A 21,792-nucleotide genomic window follows, 5' to 3' on the forward strand; every position below is an offset into this window, starting at 1 on the left:
TGAAATCCACTCCATTTATTCTGCTTCGGTACATAAATTACAAATGTCCAGGTTCCGCCGCTCCGTGGCTAAAATTTTTCAGGGAAAGCCTCCATCTCTTCCTTGATCCTGTTCTCTATGAGCAGAGTGAAGTTGCTGTCTGTGTTCTGAAGGTTGTAGCTGACAAACACCTGTTTTTTAGTCTTCCTGGCTAAAAGGAAAGGAACACACGGTCACCCTGGGAAATGAGAAGGCGCTGCTGGGAAAGGGCCAAGCTCTCCTCCAAGCTCTCCAGGCTTCTGAGCAGCCCAAGGAGGGGAAACCTTCGGCCCCAGAGGTGAGAGAGGGAGACAGGAGCACAAAGGTGGGGAGAGAAGAGGAGGGAAAGGAGAGAGGGAATGGGGAGCAGAAGGGAGGGGAAGAGGAGGGAAGAACAGAAGAACTGGTGGGAACCTCACTGGCCCCTCCAACACACCATGGGGCAGCCGCACCATGGCTAGGGGGCACCAGGCCCTTTCTCTAAGAGTTCAATGCAGAGGACTGAGCTCAGTTCCGTCAGGAACCAGACTCTGACCCCAAGTTCCAAGGCCTGAAAAACCTCTGTGGGCCTAAAAAATGGAAACATGGTATAAAACCTCATTAAGTCACTGGCATCCCCAATGATGCAAACCATTGGCTAACCCAAAAATTCTAGGGCCTTCATTATTAATAGCTGGCAAACAATTCTTAAATAAATTAATGCCAGTGCCTTCCCTGCCATTAATCATTTCCTATTTGTCCTGTTTATAGCTTATCTGTGCATACCTGTTTGCAACTTGTTCCTTGGGCTGTGAGCTCCTTGAGGAAATGCCTTTCTTGGCATGGGGCCTAGTAAATAGAAGGTGCTAAATAAATGCTCACTGACTGACTGACTCAAAGAATATACCCACAAGAAGGCCAGTTTCCACCCACGGGACACAAATCACCCTTTACATGGGAATAGATATCCTAGCTGAGTCAGCCTCTGTTTTGCACCCTGGTGGCTGTCCCTCTCTCTCCCCAGTGCTGAGGAAGCCACCCCGGGCACGGCTGACTTGTCTTCTCTTTGATGGTGGCAGTGAGCTGGCTGAGAATAAATCCAGCCGAGGTACTAGCCCTGAAGGCCTCCCTCTGAGGGACCAGGCCCCCTCCTGTAAGAATGGTGAGTGGGGGCTTTCCCTGCCAGCATGGCCCCCACCAAGGCCCTTCCCTCTAGGGCTCGAGGCTCCTGCAGCCATGCCCTATTCCTGTGCCCAAGGCAGCAGCTAGGCAAAAGAAAAGAGGAACCGCTGTGCCAGGCAGGCACGAGAGCAGATCCACAGTGCCCCCAACTCAATGCCAGAGCCCATGCTCAGGGCACGAGGCGTGACAAACCACACACCCCCGACCCATAACCCAACACAAATGCAGGAATCTCCTGGATGGTGGGACCTGGCCGTCTGCAACTGGGAATGGGACCGTGACCGTCCGGGGGAATCTGTCAGTCTACACTGCCTGCCACAGCCCCCCCGGATCCTGACACAAGAAAGCACTGTGTGAGGAGAGAAAAAAATCTGCTTTGCAGAGATGTGTCTGCTCCTTAAAGGAACACCGTGCCTGTGGGTTTAAGAGATATCTATTTAGCCACCTGCTGTGGTAGCAGACACGGTGCTAGGTACTAGTTTTTTTGTGTTTTTTTTAAGTACAAGCTCAAAGGAGTTTCTGTTCTAAAAAGAGAATCGGAGAAGCAGCTGGGTGGCTCAGTGGACAGTGTTATGTGGGAGGGAAAACCCTGTTATAATACGGACGGATGATCAGGATTTTGTGTAAGCTGATCTGACAGGGTAACTCTGCCCTGCCAATACAGTATAGCAAAATGGAGAGCACAGCCACCTGTGACAGAAGTAGAAGAGTAGAGAAACACCCCAAGAGATGGCAATAACGGTTTGCCAGGAGTTCTGCTTGGCCTAGCCTCTCCAAGGTCCTCTCCCCTGACACAGGAAGCTGACCCAGAAGAGAGATCAGAATGGGCAACTGGGAGATTTTGCTCAACCCAGTCTAGTAAGACTCTCTCCAGGAGACCTCCCAACCAACAATCTTCTTTCTGCTTCCACTATATCACAGATCTGACTGCTTCCCTTATTTTTATGATAATTTATTTAAAAGAAGGATAAACAAGATGAGGTCAAGAAAACTAATGATCCACAGCAATGACAAATCTCTTCAGGCTCAGCTAAAGGCAAGGCTAGCCTGAAAAGCCTGTCTGATGATATTTCCTATGCTCACTAATCCTAGGCTAATGCAAGAAGGAGTAAGTCTGTAGGTAAAAGCCAACACAGATCAGGTCAGCCTGACCCAGCCTACCCTCAGGGCTAACCTTTAAGGTAAACTAGACAATTTGATCAGGTCCACACCAGTGAAGAGGAGAAATTGCAGGGTCTCTGTAGATCTCAGGATAAGATAGGAATCACCAGAAATGGGTTTCTTCCCAGTCCTGGATTAGTGTCTCAGTGCTGGCTCTACCCTCAGAATCCAAACCCTATAATCCCCTCAGAGTCCATTGATCTCCGGGAAACCCCTGTTTTCAACATTCCAACTGGCCTTTGCCCTGTCTCTTCTGCTCTCCAACATTCCATGGCATTTGCTTGCAAAAATACCTTTCCTCAATAGAGAGCCAGGCCTGGAGACCACGGGAAGTCCTGAGTTCCAATCTGGCCTCAGACACATCCTAGCTTTGTGACCTTGGGCAACTCATTGCCTAGCCCTTACTGCACTTCTGTCTTAGAACCAATTCACAGCATTGGTTCTAAGACAGAAGGGTTTTTTAAAAATAAATAAAAATAAATAAAAGGAGAATAAGGTATTCATATAAATAAGAATGCTACATGGGAGAAGGTGTTTGGTATGATAGGGGCAGAGGAGATGAAGAAATAAAATCAATTCTGTATCATTTTATCATATTTAAGTCACGTTTGTCTCTTTGCCCATGAGCTAAGTTTAGGAGTTCAGTTCCACTGCCAATCATGGTCTATTCTTGCCTCAAGGAAATCTGTCATCCTGGAGGGATGTGTGTGACATCAGGGAGTCGGGGAGGGGTTATATCTTTATGTCACCGAGCTACCCTCCAAGGTGATCTGGTCTGCTCTCCAAAGAAGCCTGGTCCACCATCTCCAACCACACGCATGGACCCCAACAATGAACATTTCTTAGTGGCAGGAAAGAAGGAAGGGTTGTTGCTAGCCCCTCATTCCCAACTTCCAACCAATCATGTCCTCACCCCCATGATGCTGCCAGCCTGGAACCATCTACCATGTTTTCCCCACTTACCCAACTCCATTCTCTTGAACTGCCCAAAGCTAGTAAGCCCTCCTTCAGGGGTCTTTGGTCATTGAGAGAGGCCACAGATCTACTTTATCCACTGGCCTAACTAATAAATTGATCATGCTCAGACCACTGTCTCAGCTTACTTTAATTTTCTAACAAAACAAAGAGAACTTCTGACAAAGTACTATAGGAAAATCTGAGGAGGAAGGGATCATTTTTTGGTGGAAGGGGGTGTCAGGAACAGCTTCTTGGAAAACACGGCTACGACAACAATCCTAATTAATGCCCAGCCCTGGCTATGGGGCTCCCCTGTTAATTTTTCTTTCTTAAATCACCTTCAGCAGTTCCCTATTGCCTAATGGACCATATTAAAAACTCTTCAGACTGGCTTAGATTTAAGACCTTTCACAACCTTATTTCACACTCTGCCCTTTCACATATTTTGAATTATTAAGCTGTCAACTCTGAGGTCCCCACTCAGCCCCATTAGGTTAGTGAAATCACTGAAAAAGGAAAATGAGAAACAATGGAGAGGATACAAGAAAACAGGGACACTAATGTAGTGCTACTGATAATGTGAATTAGTAAAGCCATTCTGAAAAGTGATTTGTAACTATACCCCCAAAAGTTATTGAACTGTCCTTTCCTTTCTATCATTTTGATACCATTACTATGCCAAAGACATGAAAAAGGAAGAGAGTGAGGGAGGGAAGAAAGTAAGCCAGGAGGGAGGGAGGAAGCAAGGAAGGAAGGGAGGAAGGGGAGAGAACAAGGAAGGGAGGGACGGAGGAAGGGAGGGAGGAAGGGTCCATCCATATAAAAATATTTCTAGCAGTTCTTTTGATTAATCAAAAACTAGAAACCATAGGGGTGCCCATCAACTGGGGGAATAGACGAGCAAAGGATAATATATGAACGTAATAGAATACAATTATGCCATAAGAAATGATGGAATAGGCAATTTCAGAGAAACTTGGGAAGAACAATAAAGAATAAAATAAGCAGAACCAGAAACATTTCTACTATAGAGTAAAGGCAACTTCAAAAGATTTAAGAATTTAAGATCAAGGGCAGCTAGGTGGCCAGGCCTCAAGATGGGAGATCCTGAGTTCAAATCTGTTCTCAGACCCTTCCCTTGGGCAAGTCATTTTAACCCCCACTGCCTAACCCTGCTGGAGAGGTAATGAATTCAGTACACAAGATCAGACACACATTTTGGAGGATGGCCAATGTGGGAATATTTCTTGCATAACAAGACTATGTTGTTCACTGAAAAAAATAAAATTTAATGAATCATAAAGCTATTCCCTAACTGCATCCTGTCCCCTCCTGCTCCATGTACACACAAGAAGTGCATTCTTACCTCCCCCCATGCCTGGAATGTACTTACTCCCTCCACAGCTCTTTGTCTCTTCAAATTCTCCTCCTTCAAGGTTTATCTCAAGTGGTAAAAAACCCCTTCACCTACCCCCAAAGACTTAGATCCCCCAGACAAACCTACCTAAATTTGGCTAATGGCAGCACTTGTCGAGGGAATTCTTAGCCAACTTGAATGGCTAATTTCAAAATGCACTTTCTTAGATAATATAAATTAGACTAGGGAAAGGTAGGAATAAGAAATAAAAGTGGTGAGTGTTAAGGACCAGCAGTAACTCTTATTTTCATCTCACTACTTATTCTCACAAGTAATTTGAAGGTCTGACGAAATTGCTGCCTCTCTGCCTCCCACCCCAGCCTCAAACCTACCCATCAACTCCAGTGGCTCCCTCCTGCCTCTGCTTGGCCTTTTCTAGCCTGCCTGCCCCACCTTTCTAGATTTCTTGCACCTCACACTCCTGAGAGGTACTCTACAATCCATCCACACTGGTCTCTTTGCTGTTCCTCAGACAAGATGCTCCATCTCCTAATATTTTCACTGTTTATCACTATGCATGGAGTGCTCTCCCTCCTCATCTCTAGCTCCTGGATTCTTTCAAGTCCCAGCTAAAATCTCGTCTTCCTCAGGAAGGCCTTTCCCAATGCCCCTTAGCCCTAGTGTCTTCCCCCTGCTGCCTGCTCCGTATGATGTAAGCACCTACACTGTCCATTCATACGCTGGTATGACAGCCAACTCAGCATTCCTGTCTAATGTTCTAACGTGCTGTTCCTCAGAGGCCAGGTCTATCCCGTCAGAACTCTGCAGAGTGCCAAACAAGACCCCTCACATTGAGCTGATAAATAAAGGGAGGAGGAAGAGATGGTGACGATGATGATGATGATGATGATGATGATGATGATGATGATGATGGTGGTGGTGGTGGTGGTGGTGGTGGTGGTGGTGATGAGGATGAGGATGAAGATAATGAGGATGGTGGTGGTGATGATGATGATGATGGTGATGATGATGATGATGATGATAACTGTTAATTAGCACTAACAGGAAATAGCCCTTGACTTACTGAAGAGACAATTCTGACCCTGATGGAGGTCCAACAATGCCCAGGGTTGGAAGGGATGAGCTAGTGCCATCCAAGAATCATCTACAATATGCCCCCAGGTTTGTCCACTTCAGTCTCTGCATTTACTCCATCCCCTTATTCTTAGCACCCTCCCTCTGCTATTTAACATACTTTGTAGACAAATAAGCCATAGAAGAGAGAAGCTAAGTCTGTGGTCAAACAATCCAATGTCTAAGTGTGATGCACTTTAAAAGGATTCATCTCAGAATGAGGGAGTTTAAAAAGTTTTTCCTCCACGAGGCTTTCACCCACTTCAAGAATAAACACCAAATTTCCCTATCTTGCCAGTTAACAAAAGCTTCACAAAAACATTTTGGAGAACATTCTCCCATAAACACTAATAACGACCTTCAGACTAGAAGAGGTAGAATAAACACAACTAAAAGGGAAATGAATCCCACATAGGTGAAGGTCTCCTTGAATTCTTTTAGAGCAGTGGTTCCCAAACTTTTTTGGCCTACCGCCCCCTTTCCAGAAAAAAATATTACTTGGCCCCCTGGAAATTAATTTTTTTTTAATTTTAATAGCAATTAATAGGAAAGATAAATGCACCTGTGGCCATCACCACTCCCCCCTGGATCGCTGCAGCACCCACCGGGGGAGGTAGCGTCCACTTTGGGAATCACTGCTTTAGAGGAACAATGAGGAATTCTGTCTTTCTGCATCCCTACGCTCAACCCCAGGGTGCCCTGCACACAGTAGGTGTTTACAAGATGTCTAAAAAATCCAAATGAATTGCTAAATAGAGATCCAATGCACAGCTCTTGCCATACAAAAGGTAAAAGAGGAGTCCTTATGGCTCCAAATGAGTTCATGCTTTCTGGCCCAGGATCTTTAGACCCCAGGGTAGAATGAGGCTTTGCAGCTCTAAATGCCATACCACAGCTGGTGATCATCATGCATCATGTAGAACAGGAGTGCTGCTTGAAGACAATTTCCAAATTTTCAAAAAGGGGAGGAAGTGGGTTACAGAAGTGAGAGACCTGGGAGCTGGATATCTGTCCCCAGAGGCTACTGAGAAGATGGCAGGCCAAGAAGCCCGCTCTTCCTGACCCCTTCACAAAAGTCACCCAAAGCAGGGAGTATGTTTGCTGGTGAAGATCTCTAACAAATCCAAGAAGGAATTATTAAAGAGACGATTGATGAGTATTTTAAATAATGTGGTTGTTCAGGGGTATCTGACTCTTTATGACCCCATATGGGTTTTTCTTGGCAGATACTGGAACGGATTGCCATTTCCTTCTCCTGTTCTTTTTATACATGAAGAAAATGAGGCAAACACAGGGTTAAATAACTTGCATGGGCTCCCACAGCTAGGAGGTTTCTGAGGCCAGATTTGAACTCTTTCCCACTGTGCCGCCCAACTGCATTTCAAATACAAAGCAGTAATCACTAGATGACAAGTGGACTGGTCAAGCCACACTAACCTCCAATTCCTGAACAGAGTCCCCATATTAGCAGATCACGGGAATGCCAGTGACAGAATGCATTTAAATTTCATTCAGGCATTTGACAATGTCTCTTACAATCTATTCTGATATAGCAGACATATGAAATGCCTATGAGTACAGGTGAGTAGATTTGTACCTAGTACACTAGCCTCAATCCAAAAAGGCTTGGATTAACAGAAGAACATCAACCTAGACACAGATCTTTGATGGCATGGCATAATTGGCCCTATTCTATTTAAGTTTTTAGAAAGAACTTGAGAATTTATTAACTTGCTGATAGTTGAGTCATTTACACTTTAGGGCTTAGTTTTCACGTTGGTAAAATGAGAATAATATAATGATAATAGTTGATAATACCAAACTAGAATAATAATTATAAAATTATGATAATAATATCCATATCTCAAATATATAAGGAAAATGTTTTGTAAAAATTATGGCACCACCTAAATGAATGATTTTGTCATCATCATCATTTTTATCAAATTTTTAAGTAATAAAAAGCTGAGAAGGGATACCTAATACATAAGGTGACTTAAATTAAATTAAAATGAATTCATAAAGACCTTTACAAGCTAGAATAGAGGGGCCAAGTATAATGAGATGAAATGTAATAAGGACAAACTTGGATTCAAAAAATTTTAGCATAAGTATAAGATGGAACCCCAAGAGGGTAGTTAATGTAAAACAGATTCAGAGGTCTTAACTGGCTGACAGCTCAACAGTAGTCAACATGGGAAGTGGGTGGTCAAAAAAAACTAATGTGATTCTGGGTTGCATTTAATAGAAACAGATTTTAAAATATGAGAAGTAAATTTAGTACCATTATATCTATACTTGTTTAGGCTACATTTGTGGTATTACTGGGTTCAATACTGGGTACCGCATTTTACAAAGATTTACAATAGCCAGGCCAGTGCTTCTCTAGACATCTTCCTTTTATGACACTGAATGTATAATGTCCACCTCTTGCCCTAGGAACTATAATCAAATTAATACTACTAGTGTTTCTGCAAAAGGCAAGTCAATTGATTACACTATGATCCACTCATCATTGTGACTTCCCAGATCAAAACACCCTCCTCTCATGCATGGTTGGAAGAGAAGTTCCCTAAGCAGAGGAACAGCTTCTCTTTTGTATTTATATTCCTAGTATTTATTTCACCTAGTACCTTAAGTGGATGATAAATATGTTTTTCACTAATTCATTCATTCATTTAATCAGGATGGTAAGACGACTAGAAACAGTTTCACATGGGGGATCAGCTGACAGAATTGGAGATGTTTATTTAGCCTGGAATAGAGAAAACTTTGGAGGAAGGTTTTTTATATATGTGTGTATATATTAATTTATTTACATATTTATGTATATATGTATACTTTGTATACATATGTTTATTTATATATTTTTATGTGTATATGTATATGTATATGTATATATATGTATATGAGTTTTCTCCAAATAAATAAAAGGCCATCAGATATAAGAGAGATTCGATTTCTGGCTCAGAAGGGTGGAGTAACAACCAGTGGATGAAATTTTTACTGAGAAGTGTTTTGGATTTGAAATCAAACTTAACTAGACTATAGCCCTTAAAGAAGAACTTCCCAACAATCAAAGATGTACAAAAAAGAAGGCTAGCAAATCCCCTTACTCGACGAAGCACAGATGACGACTCATTAGAAATGCAGTAGAGAGGAATCTTGAGGTTCCATCCAAACAAATACATTATGATAAGAACGATATTAAAACCTCATGAATACAGACTGTACCAATTCAGAATTTGCAGTAATTCAGTTGCAATATTCTAGACACACTGAGTAAAAAAGCTGAAAATACTTCCTCTGTTTAGGGGGAGCAAAGCTTTTTCCACATCTGTTGATTATAATCATATGATTTTTGTTGTTTTTGTTAACAATGTGGTGAATTGTGCTGATGGTTTTCCTAGTGTTGAACTAACTATGCTTTTGTGGTATAAATCCAAACAGTGTATGATCTTTATCACATATAGCTATAATTTTGTTGCTAATATTTTATTTTAAAGTTTTGTAATATCATTCATTATAAAAACTGACCTAAAACACCCCTAAATTTCTTGGTCTTAGAATATTTAATAACATATTAATTCATTTTTTTTTCCAAACCTAAAGGCCTCAAGAAGCAGGTGGATGGCTCAGTGGCTTGAGAGACCATGCCTGGGGATGAGAGGTCCTGGGTTCAAATATGACCTCAGACACTTCCTAGCTGTGTGATTCTGGTAAGTCCCTTAACCCTGATTGCCTAGCCCTTACCACTCTTCTGCCTTGAAAATAATACTTAGTATCAATTTTAAAACTGAGGGTAACAATTTTTTTTAACTGCCTTATTGTAGCTTAACCCATCATCTCCCTGAGTCTTCTAGGCCAGCCTTGCTTTGTCATTACCCAAACCAGGGTCACTTTCATTTATTATTTATTTTTATTAAGTACCTATTTATTATTAGCACCTATTTATTAAGTACCTATAAAGGCAAAAACAAAAATCTCTGCTCTCCACTTTGTTCTTGCCTGAATTACCAAAATATTTGAGGGAAATCAGTCAATTCTTTGTCTGATCCTCCACGACACTTTGAATCATATAAGACTTTCTAAGTGTTTTTTACATCACAGGGAGAGTCAAGGAAAATCAGTTCTTCATTCCCACAAGTGTTACTACTGTCCCCCAAATATTCTGAATACTCACTACAGGGCAGAAATGTCAAATATATTACCCCAGCCCACAGCCAGCCCCTGAAAACAGCCTATAACTTTCCCAACTGCTCCCTGACACAAATTAAAAAGTAACTGGGAAATAGTTAACAAAATCAATAAAGCATAAATAATGTTAATATGTCATTTTCTAAGTCAATGTAATGTATACCCAAAGGGAACCAGATTAAAATGTAACTGGGAAAGATTTAATTAAATAAATAAAAATTCGATGAAACATAATGTTAATATTTAGTTTTCTAAGCCAATATAACATATGTCCACAGGGATTTTTATGCATGGTTGGTTTAATGGCCCCCATTTCTATTTGAGTTTGGCACTCTGGTTTAGGTATGTGTTAATGCCTATGGCATTTTTTTAAACCCTTACCTTCCACCTTAGAATCAATACTGAGTATTTGCTTACAAGGCAAAGAGTGGTAAGGGCTAGGCAATGGGGGTCAAGTGACTTGCCCAGGGTCACACAGCTAGGAAGTGTCTGAGATCGGATTTGAACCCAGGACCTCCCATCTCTAGGCCTGACTCTCAATCCACTGAGCCACCCAGCTTCCCCCTCTAATGGCATTTTCTAAAGCCAATGGGCTAAGGGAGAAGGGGAAACAAATTTTTTTTAGAGACCTAGATGTTAAACTTACACCATAAATCTATTTCCCAGCTTTATTCACATACTTCCTATAAAACAGAAAGAACTCTGAATTAGAAGCCAAGAGAATTCAATTCCAGTCTCAGCTTTGCCACACGTAGCTATGTGACCCTCAGCAGGTCTCCTAACTTCTCTGAATTTCTGAATAAGTAAGAAGCTGGATTCAGAGGTGTTGAGCATCTTTTCTAGCTTGAACATTTCATAGTTCCATGTTTCTACAGTCTTAGCCAGGCTCAGAAGCTCTAAAAAGATACTCAACTCACAGGAGTGATGCTTAATAAATCTGTCACCCATCCACACTTAGCAGGTATCCAACACAATAAAGTTGGACTCAGTTGAGAAAATCCTGGCCCTAAGACAGAAAGGTAACTGTGGCAGACAAACCTTTTTATGAGTATGAGCTTTGAGAACATACATTCAGCAAAATTCTGCACTTCTATAAAGTCATAACAGATCATTAATCATATTACTTTTATAATTTATATATTACATTTAGTACATTATATGATTATTATAAATTAATTAGAAAAAATTTTAAGGAAATCTTGCTCTACAAAATAAGGACTTTCAGTATTCCTTGAAATGATGAAATTCCCATGTTTATTTTAAATGGAGTTTTTACAGTGGAATTGCTTATCAGATCTGGGAGGGGGTAGGAAAGAGGGGAGGGAAAGAAAATGAATTATGTAAAGGTGGAAAAACATATTTAAAATAATTTTTTTAAAAGAAGGAAAATGTAAATAAAGAATAAAATAAAATGGGGTTTTTATGTGAACTTGCCAATGACTCTCCAAAATCAGATCTATTATGTGACCTAAAGCATCCTGGTACGTACCTAGTCGCTGAGCGAGACAGTTGGAGGTCGTGTCAGAGGTGTCTCCGAGAAGGGAAGTGGACACTGGGATGGAGTCCTGAGAACAAAGCAAAGAATGAATGGCCCTTACTCCAGCCCAGAACAGGGCTCCCCCCAGCCTCAAGGGTTGCTTCCATCTTGGAACAGTAGTGTTAAATCTCTAGACACAAACAAGGCAGTCTCCTTCGGGTGTCCTAAGGCAGCACCTGTTACTTAGGAGTTAAGCGCCCAAGCTTTCGGAGCACAGTGGAAGCCAGTCCCCCCGAGTTCTACAACACCTAACACTCCCGCTGAAGGTCCACTCTTCCCCTTGCCCTGAAGCCAACTCTAGAACTACCAAATAAAGAGTGGAATGCCAGGGACCGAGCACAGATCCTTCTCTGCCAGCACTGGCATCCGGGGAGCCAGAGGTTCTATCTCCTCAACTACGCCTGAGCCAAATAAGCCACCATTCCTTGGGAAAAGTCCCCCTTCCCGCCAAAGAGTCTGCTCCATTCTGTATGCTCTGAGAAGTGAAGAGAACAAGAATCCCTGATAGCCCTTCATTCGTCTGGGATACGGAGTCATAATTGTGGTAGTTATATTTTATAAAGATACATAGCAAATTGAATTTAATGTTTTTAGCTGACTTTTCTGTAATTTCATATTAACTGTCATTTCTGTAATTCCCCCTTTTTCTGGAACTCACTGTAAGCCAGCATTTTGCAATAAGGTGTGGCCTAGACTGAAGGGAGTGACTCATAGTGCATCCTCCAAAAGACGATGCCCCTCGGCTGGCCAAAGATTTGTGCCCCTTTCCCAGCATGCACAGAAGACCCATCGAGGAAGTTTCTTTGGGCATGCACAGAATTTGTCCTCTGTTGGATGGAAGACTGGCTGGGGGGGCCCACCTTTCCAGAAAAGAGCAAGTATTAGAATGGATGGAAATCCTTCATTCAAGCATCTCAGACAGGGAGTAAAATCTGATGATCCAACTTTTCTGAGACACCACCAGACTCTCTCAATAAACTTGTTATTGGCTTGGAGCTTTGCCTCTTTGTTTATTTACAGACTAGCTGAAGTACAGGGGACAGAAGGGCACTAGCTATTACCACTTATCAAAATAAAATGGATTTCTGCTCCTTCTTGGCCAGAATTTGTTTCGGAGAGGAATTGTGACATTTAAAGACATTATCACTGAGCTAAAATACAACATGAGGCCCTTGTAATGTAATTAACTGTAATTGTAAAATAATGTAAATGTAATTAACTTTCAATGAAAATAAAAGTAAAATTTAGAGAAACATGAGATTTGCATGATGCAAAATGAAACAAACAAGAACAACATACAAAGAGAATGCAGCTGTACATTCCTATTCCAAAAAACTACAAAATACATAAAACAGCTGGAGTGGGGAGGGTAAACCTATCAAAGCACAGAAAAGATTTGTATGGATTCAATTACAAAGTGCTCCTTAAAGTAATAAAGAATAGCTTAAAGAGCTAGAGGAACATTCAGTGCTCATGGCTGGGCTGAGCCAACATAATAAATATGACAACATTACCAAAGTTAATTTACACTTTTAATGTGATACCAATCAAATCAACTGGTTGCATTAAAGAACTCAATAAAATACTAACAAAATTTATCTGGAGAAACAAAAGATCTAGAATATCAAGAAAAATAATGAAAAGAGGCAAAGATAAAGGGGAAATAGCACTTCTTGACCTTAAACTATATTATAAAATGGGAGTCACCAAGACCAACTAGCACAGGTGAGACAGAGAGAAAGAGAGAGCACGTGCGCGCGCGCGCGAGAGAGAGAGAGAGAGAGAGAGAGAGAGAGAGAGAGAGAGAGAGAGAGAGAGAGAGAGAGAAGACAGAAGACAGAAGAGAAAAAGAGAGTAATAAATGGAACAGACAAGTAAGAAACACTGTGATTGTGTTTGATAAAGTAGAAAACAAATTACCAAGGGGAAAAAAAGTTCTCATTTGAGTAAAAAAAAAAAACACAGCTGGGAAGTCTGACAGAAATTGGGATTAGACCAACATTTTACACCATATCCTACAAAACATTTTAAATGAATACATGACTTTAATATTAGAACTCCTCTATCTCTCACAGTTATGGGTAGAAAATGTATTTTTAACTAAACAAGGGATAGAGGTAATTGCAAAAGATAAATAGATAACTTTTACTACATGTGTCCATGTGGAATCTAAAACCTCAAGTTTTTAGTAACATGAGGTGTAAAGACCCCAAGTTTGACTTTGCTCCAAGAGTTTCAGCCTGACAATAGATCTTAAAGTACTTTAGGTGGAGTTAGCAGACTCAATCAGATGTACCCTTTTTGTCCTAGTAGATTTTCCTATTGTATCAAAGTCCTTTTTCAGGTAGTCCAGCACTAGGCTGGATCTTTCCCTTTTGTGTCCATTGTAAAGCATCAGCCTCTCCCAAATAATCCTGTCTAGAACTCCTCATTTCTTGGTAGCCATTGTAAAGCCAATCAATCATATTCCCTGTTCCCAGTTCCCCAAGAGGTATATAAATTCCCCAATTTTCATGGTTCCTTGTGCTCAGTGCTTTACAAATATGATCTTATTTGATCTTCACAACAGCCCAGGAAGGTGCTATTATTATTCCCATTTTACAGTTGAGGAAACTTAAGGCAGAAGTGGTTTGCCCAGAGTCACATAGCTAATATCAGAGGCCTGACATGAACTCAGGTCTTTCTGACTCCAGGCCCAGAATTCTACAACTTTGAATTATCTAGTTAGCATTTAGTTATCTGGATAGCTAAGCTATCTAGCTGTTTCTAGATGTTTTCTTGTAGGAAGGCAACACACTGGTACACTGCTGATGGAATTGTGAATCAATACAACTATTTTGGAAAGCAATTTGGAATCAAATAAAGTAACTAAAATATCCATACTCTTTGAACTAGAAATTACTAGGCTTAGTCTCCAAGGAGGCAATGGATAGGAAGGAAGTTCCCAAATCCAACAAAATATATATAGCAGCACTTTTTGTGATAGCAAAGAACTGAAAACAAAGTAGATGCTCATCTATTGGGGAATGGCTAAATAAATTGTGACATATGAATGTAATGGAATACTACTATGCCTCTGATGGCAAACCTATGACATGCATGTCAGCACTAACACACGTAGCCATTTTTGATGACACAGCCACCTGCAGCCACATATAGAGAAGTATGGGGCCACATGCCGAGTTATGCTATTTTTTTCTCAAAGTGACACACCACCCGAGTTATGCTCGGTTTTTTAGCGAATTTTGACACACCAAGCTCAAAAGGTTGCCCATCACTGTACTATGCTGTAAGGAATGATGTATGTGGTGAACACAGAGTAGCATGGACTGGTAAACAGAGCCAAAAAAATAATATATACATGATGACTACAACAGAGTATCTGAAAAAAATATTGTGTAGAGAAATGGTGGGAGAGGGAAAGAGACAGACAGACAGACAGAGAATGTATGTTAGTTGCAGGGCAGCTTGGTGGCTCAGTGGATAGCGCCAGGCTTCACAAGCCAGGAAGATCTGGATTCAGACATGGCCTCTGACACTTCCTAGCTATGTGACTCCTGAGCAAGTCACTTTATTCAGTTTGCCTAGGGCTGTTACTAAGACAGAAAGTAAAGTTTTGGGTTTTTTTAAGTATTGCAAAATTATAAAAAAAAAAAAAAAAAGTATAGCTCAAAAGGAGAGATATGAGAAATTACTTACCTTTGCAGAGATGGAAGGCCCACAAGTACTGGACTTTACATGTATTTTCAGACTTTTTTGATATATTGATCAGGAATGCTGATCCTCTCTCTCTCTCAAAAATATATGGTCTGTTAGTTGGCTCAATAGACAGAGAGCCAGGCATGGAGAAGGGGGAAAAAAATTTTTTTAAAGAAAAAAAAAATTGGCTAGACCGTCTTTAATTAAATCTGACAGTGCCTGCAATATTTCAGACCCAAAGACCTCGGCTCCCCAATAATGGAGCAGAGATAAATTTTCTCAAGATGAAAATTAGTCATAAAAATTATACAGTGTCTGGGTGAACTAAATGGCAACTGAAGCCCCTTTCCACCTTATTTTTATACATGGTAATTAGTCATTTAACACCTGCCTAGTTACACATTTTCTCCAGTTTTAAAATGAAAATAATATCTATAACTAGTTTTATTTAACTAGGTCTGTTTTAAAGGTTTTCCCTTTTTTTATTTTTAAAGAATAATTATAGGACAGAGGGGCAGGGTAGTAGCTCAGTGGATTGAGAGCCAGGCCCAGAGACAGGAGGTCCTGAGTTCAAATTTGACCTTAGACACTTCCTATCTGTGTGACACCATTGCCTGCCCTAGCTCTTATCATTCTTCTTCCTTGGAACCAATACATAGTATTGATTCTAAGAAAGAAGGGTTGGGTTTGTTTTTTTTTAAGTATAATTATGAAAGCAGCTACTTTGCACAGTGGATTGAGCATTAGGCATGGACTCCAAATGGCCTGAGTTCAAATGTGACCCAGATACTTTCTAGCTGTGTGACACTGGGCAAGTCACTTAAACCCAATTGCCCAGCCCTTTCCCCTTCTGTCTTAGGAGTAGCTATTGGGCCAGAAAGTAAGCGGGGGTTTTGTTTGTTTTTTATCCTACATTGTGAATTCAGTCTCATCTTACTATTCTTTTTACTTACATTATGTAGTCCGTGTGTGTGTCTGTGTGTGTGTGTGTCTTCCTGGTTCTGCTTACTTCACTCAATCTGTTCATGTAAGTCTTCCCATGTTCCTTTAGTTTCCAGGTTACTGGAGTTCAATTTAATAAATATTAAGTGTCTCCTATGCACGAGGCCCTGTGCTAAGTGCTCAGCATATAGAAATGGGGTATCAATCTCCTGCGTGCCATGGCTGGCACCCCCTCTTCCTCACCCTCATTTCCCTGGGGATGGCAGAGATAGCAATTAAACGAACCGAAAGAAGTAAAAGGCGCCCAGGTGTGTGCAAGATCGGTCTTGCAGCAAGAGCACCCATTCGGATATGCCCCGCTCCGAAGCTTCCCAAGCTGGTGCAAAACTCACGTCTCCCCCACCCAAGGGCTCCCCAGCAGCGCTCGGTGCGCGCCCGGCTGCTCCAGGCCCGCGGTCTGGGTCCCGCAACTCACGTAACGGTTGCACATGGCCACGGCAAGATTGCGCAGGTTGGGCGCCGCGCCCACCCACAGGAAGAGCGAATCCGTCAGCCGCATCACGTGGAAGTGGACGAGCTGCTCCCACAGCCTTACGCTGAAGTTGTGCAGGGAGATGTCCCCGCTCCCGGGCGCCGGCAGCCCCTCCATGCAGTCCTGGGATTCCCGGCGTAAGCAGGCCAGCCAGTACCCCGGCCGCCAATCCCGCTCTCCCGTGACCCCGCCAGACCAAAGCAAGCGATGGCCGAAAGGGGGAGCCAGGATTTCGCTTTCGGTTTCCTAGGGGAGTGGGGAAGGGTGGAAATGGAAAATGCTCATTGGGTGCCGTGGTGTCTCCCAAGGTAGCTAGCCCTGCTGCCTTTTTATCTTTCCTGAAACCAACTAGTGGGCTAGGAAGCTGACTAACCCCGCTCGCTTCACGCTAGTGGATTTGGGGTTTATGCTCATCGGGTAGCGTTTATCCTGGGCTTTAAAGATTTGGCACATTTTATTTACAATTATTTAGAATTTGTTTTGTTTATGAATTTATTTGCAAAATGGTACTTGGAAAATTTCTTTACCAACTCTTCTTTCCTTCAGCTTGGATTCGAGTTCCTAAAGCTCCCCGCAGGGAAGCCAACGTCCTACAGTCAAGGAACAAAATCGTCAGCTTCAGAAAGGCCCAAGACAAATCCGATTGCTTTTTTTTTTTTAACCCTGACTTTCTGTCTTAATAACAACTCTAAGACAATAGGGTGAGGGCTAGGCAGTTGGGGTTAAGTGACTTGCTCAGGATCACACAGCTAGCAAGCATCTGAAGTCACTCACAGTCCATTCACTGAGCCACCTACCTGCCTGCCCATTTCTTTATTTTTTTTTAAACCCATCGACGTTGTGTATTGGAAGAGCAGTAAAAGGCTAAGCAATAGGGGTTATATGACTTGCCCCAGGTCACACAGCTAGGAAGTGCCTGAGGTCACATTTGAACCCAGGATCTCCCCTCTCCAGGCCTGGCTCTCTGTCCATTGAGCCACCCAGCTGCCTCTCTATTTCTTTAAGAAGAAATAAAAATATGTTTTAGTGTGTCCTTTTGTCTTTGCATGGTATTTCCTGCAGCCATCTTTCCAAACTGAGCCCCCTTTATGATCACACACAAAAAAAGACAATTAATCTAAAACATCTGAACCAGTGACCCTATCTGTCTCTATATATTTGGTCATATTAGTGCTGCCTTTCTTTGAGGGGAAGCTTATCTCTTATGAGAGACTTTGACTGCTATTTTTAATTACCCAGAATTTGACTTCTTTTTAATGATCTTTTCGTTTACTAAGTGTTTGTTGTTCAGTAGTTTTCAGCCATGCCCTAATCTTTGTGACTCCATTTAGGGTTTTCTTAGCAAAGACCCTGAAGTGGTTTGCCATTTCCTTCTCCAGCTCATTTTACAGATAAAGAACTTAGGCAAGCAGGGTTAAGTGACTTGCCCAGGGTTACAAAACCCTGTCTGAGGCTAGATTTGAACTCAGGAAAATGAGTCTTCCTGATTCCAGACCTGGCACTTCATTCATTGGACCACCTTGCTGCCTTCATTTACTTGTAGTCACTGGAAATATTGTTCTTTTGGTTCTGGATCAGCTCATACAAATTTTTCTATGTTTCTCTGAATTCTTTATATTTTCCCCTTATTGTTCCAAGATATCATTCCATTCCATTCATATAAAGTTTGTTTTTTCAGCTGTTTCCAAACAATGGCAGCCACTTTGTTTCCAGTTGTTTGCTCCCACAAAGAATATTATGTCTATCGTGATAATTGGACCTTCATTTCTGTCTTTGACTTCCTTAAAGTATATGCTCATAAATGAGATAAATGGGGCAAAGGTATGTCCCCACTCTTTTTTTGCATAATTCCAAATTGATGTCAAAAAACACTGCACACTTTTATTATTATAGTATTGGTGTGCAATCTTACTTCATTCAGATAAAACATTTTCTCAGTCCTCATGCTTTTTGATGTCTCTGCAACCTTTGATGCTATTGATCATTCTCTCCTCCTAGATACTCCCTCTTCTCCGGATTTTCATGACACTACTCTCTCCTGGTTTTCCTCTTAATTTTAACACCAGAAATGTTTCCAATCTGCAATAAAACAACTGAGTCAGAGTTCTGAACCAATAGCTTTATAAGAGGGAACTTCCCCCCTCCAAAAAATAAGATCCAAGAATTTCTCCATCACCTGAGACTCCCTACCTTCTCCACTGTACAGCTTTTATACCCTTCAGGGCTCAGCCCCATCCTTGTATACCTGGTCAGTCCAGACATCAGTGAGTTATCTCATTGGTGGACACCAAACTCTTGTTGCTACTGTCAACCTGGAAAAGCACAGAACTACTAAAGTCAACAAAACCAAGTCTTTAGTGTTCAATATCTCACACAGTCAAGCACCTAAAAAACACACAAAGCCAAGGGCTCTGGAGCTCTGGGAACAATGTCTCTGTAAGAATCAACGTGTGAGACGATTCTCCAAAAGAACAATAAAACATAGGGATATTATATACCTTTTGGGGAACTCAGGACATCAAACATACACTGACAGGTTCTTGGAAAAGAGGGTGTAGCCAGATGCTGGTGTATCAGGGAGTGGTCTACTACAATGGATACACAAAGGATGCTTCCTACACAGGTGCTGGTCTTCTTGGGAAAGATCTCTGATACAATGGGAGAAACTTCTAGGGACAAAAATGGTACTTAATATTTGATTAGGTCTACTAGTCCCAAGCTGGGATCATCAAGCACTTTAAAGTCTGTTGTTTGGTCTGAACCAGGTCAGTCTGGGACATCCCTTGGGGTGAGTTCTCAGGGGACTGGGGCAAACTGGGGTTCCCAAAAAACCCAGTTGACACTATCAAACAATGTTTGGAAATTTGGGAGTCCTTGAACTAATTTTGAGGTCCCTGGTCTAAACTTCCTGTGGACATTTAGATCTCTTACAAACTACATTTCCCATGATTCCTCTTGCTTAATGCAGGTGGGCAGGAAGTGTGATTACATAAACAAAGGTATAAAGTCTCAGGACAGAATTGGTACTTTCTCTTTCCTGCTAAAGAAGTCAGGTGGGAAGGTATGGTGCGGCATTTGAAATAGCTCTTATCAGGCACGTGGCTTTAATTATCAATATGGCTTTCAATAAAACTCTAATATTTATATATAGATATATATCCATTTTATTTCTTACAACAATAAAGTGGTCATATAGTAACCAGCCTATCTGCACCTCTTCCTCATGGCAACCAGCCCATCTACACCCCATCCTTAAGAGAGTCACTCTCAGAAAGCTGACATGGTTGAGTAAGACTGTTAGTTCTTAGGTCCAGCCTCTTGTCCATGCCTGCCTGATAGGTAATCAGGAGGGAGCAATAAAGGGTGGAAGGGTTCTTAATCTATCTCTGCTCTTTTCACTGAGCTTGTGAAATCTCGTTCATACAGTACCTACATGTTTGGGCCAAGGGTGAGAACTTCTTTCTCTCATTTTTCAAGTCATGCTGACAAGTTATAAAGTTTAACATGACAGGGAAAAAACGTATTCAACTATAACATATCTAATTACTACTAATTATATTATGCTTTAAGTTTGTTGATTAGGGCAGCTAGGTGGATCAGCGGAAATAATATCTATAAGGTAGTTTTAACTAGGTCAAAGTTTTAAAGGTTTTTTTCATTTTTAAAGTATAATTCTAGGGGTGAGGGGCAGCTAGATGGGATATTGGACTGAGAGCCAGGCCTAGAGACAGGAGGTCCTGGATTCAACTCTAGCCTCAGACACTTCCTCGATGGGTGACACTGGGCAAGTCACAATTCCAAATGCCTGGCCCTTACATCTCTTCTGCCTTGGAAACAATATACAGTGATTCTAAGAATTTTTTTTTAAATAGTTGATTATCCTTAAAAGAAATGTCTAGCTATGGAATCGGGTTAAACTGGCTAATACTGATAAAATCAATGGTCTAGGATGGGCAAGGGTCCCATAGGGACCAAGGGTAGGAGTCAAATTATTTCTCATACTATCTGACCTCTCCTCCTCAGCACTCTTTGCTGGATCTTAGCCATTTATCACTACAACCCAAGAGGCAAGTAGGAAGAATTAAAAGATAGATGTCATGGGGAGACCACCTCAGAGGAGAGTTTCTGGAGTTCACATAACTCAAAATTTTAAAGCTTGAAACCAGAAGTCAAAGTGTATTTAGGGGCAGGTAGATGGCTCACTGGATAGGCCTGGGGTCAAGAAAACCTGGGTTCAAATCTGGTCTCAACTACTTCCTAGCTTTGTGACCCTAGGCAAATCACTTTACTCCAGTTTCTTGGCCCTTACCTCTCCTGCCTCGGAACTAAATCTTGTTATCAATTCAAAGACAGAAGAGTTTAAAAAAAAAAGTGGGGGAGCTATTTAGAGCCTGGTAGAATTCTCCAGTAACAGATTAGGGAACCAAGAACCAGAGAGGTGAAATGATTTCCCCAAGGTCCCAAAGCTACTTAATGGAAATTCTCCATTTGTTCTGCCCTCTCCAGTTTCCTTTTTTATTTAGAAGAATCTACTGAATGGCCCTGGACCTCTAACCACCATCATGTTGCAGCTCCCCACAGTCATGATGGAGTGTGAGAGAAATAAATTCCTGGAGAGACTTTGGAGCTTGCCAGTGTGAGGGTCAGCTCAGGGTGATAGCTCCAACCATCTCCCTGGTAGGATGAAATGAGGAACTTGTAGATCATTGAACAAGTTAATAAAAGTGTTTTTAATTAATCCAACACAGAAAACTATTCACAAGGGCTGTAATCACCCCAAGTTCAGATAGTTTAAGCTCCCTTCTATAGACGGAACTATGTGGTCCGCAGAAAAGGACGTCGCGACACACCTTTGGTCTCCAGATGCCTACCAAGTCTAAAGGAACCCGATGCCATGCATGCGAGTGGGCTTTTCCTACAACTTTAGATATCCAGGTGTCCAGGGACAACTGGTACCTCTGGTGCCAGGGCTTGTCGAGCTCTTTCCAAGGCTGCTTTCTTCTTTGGGTGTTCATTGAAGCTGGGGGGCAGCTGGGTAGCTCAGTGGATTGAGAGTCAGGCCTAGAGACAGGAGGTCCTGGGTTCAAACCTGGCCTC

General features: G+C 41.7%; 1 protein-coding gene across 1 annotated transcript; it reads right to left on the reverse strand.

The window, feature by feature from the left end:
- On the reverse strand, nt 1-16,865 carry PSMG4 (proteasome assembly chaperone 4). Its single transcript, XM_044658170.1, has 3 exons — nt 16,639-16,865; nt 11,475-11,550; nt 1-190 (listed from the first exon to the last, which is right to left on the reverse strand). The coding sequence occupies exons 1-3, from the start codon at nt 16,810-16,812 to the stop codon at nt 69-71; spliced, it is 372 nt and encodes a 123-aa protein (XP_044514105.1). The 5' UTR covers nt 16,813-16,865; the 3' UTR covers nt 1-68.
- Nucleotides 16,866-21,792: the final 4,927 nt, after the last annotated feature.

Source organism: Gracilinanus agilis, chromosome 1 (assembly GCF_016433145.1).
Source record: "Gracilinanus agilis isolate LMUSP501 chromosome 1, AgileGrace, whole genome shotgun sequence".
In the NCBI taxonomy this organism is placed as follows: domain Eukaryota; kingdom Metazoa; phylum Chordata; class Mammalia; order Didelphimorphia; family Didelphidae; genus Gracilinanus; species Gracilinanus agilis.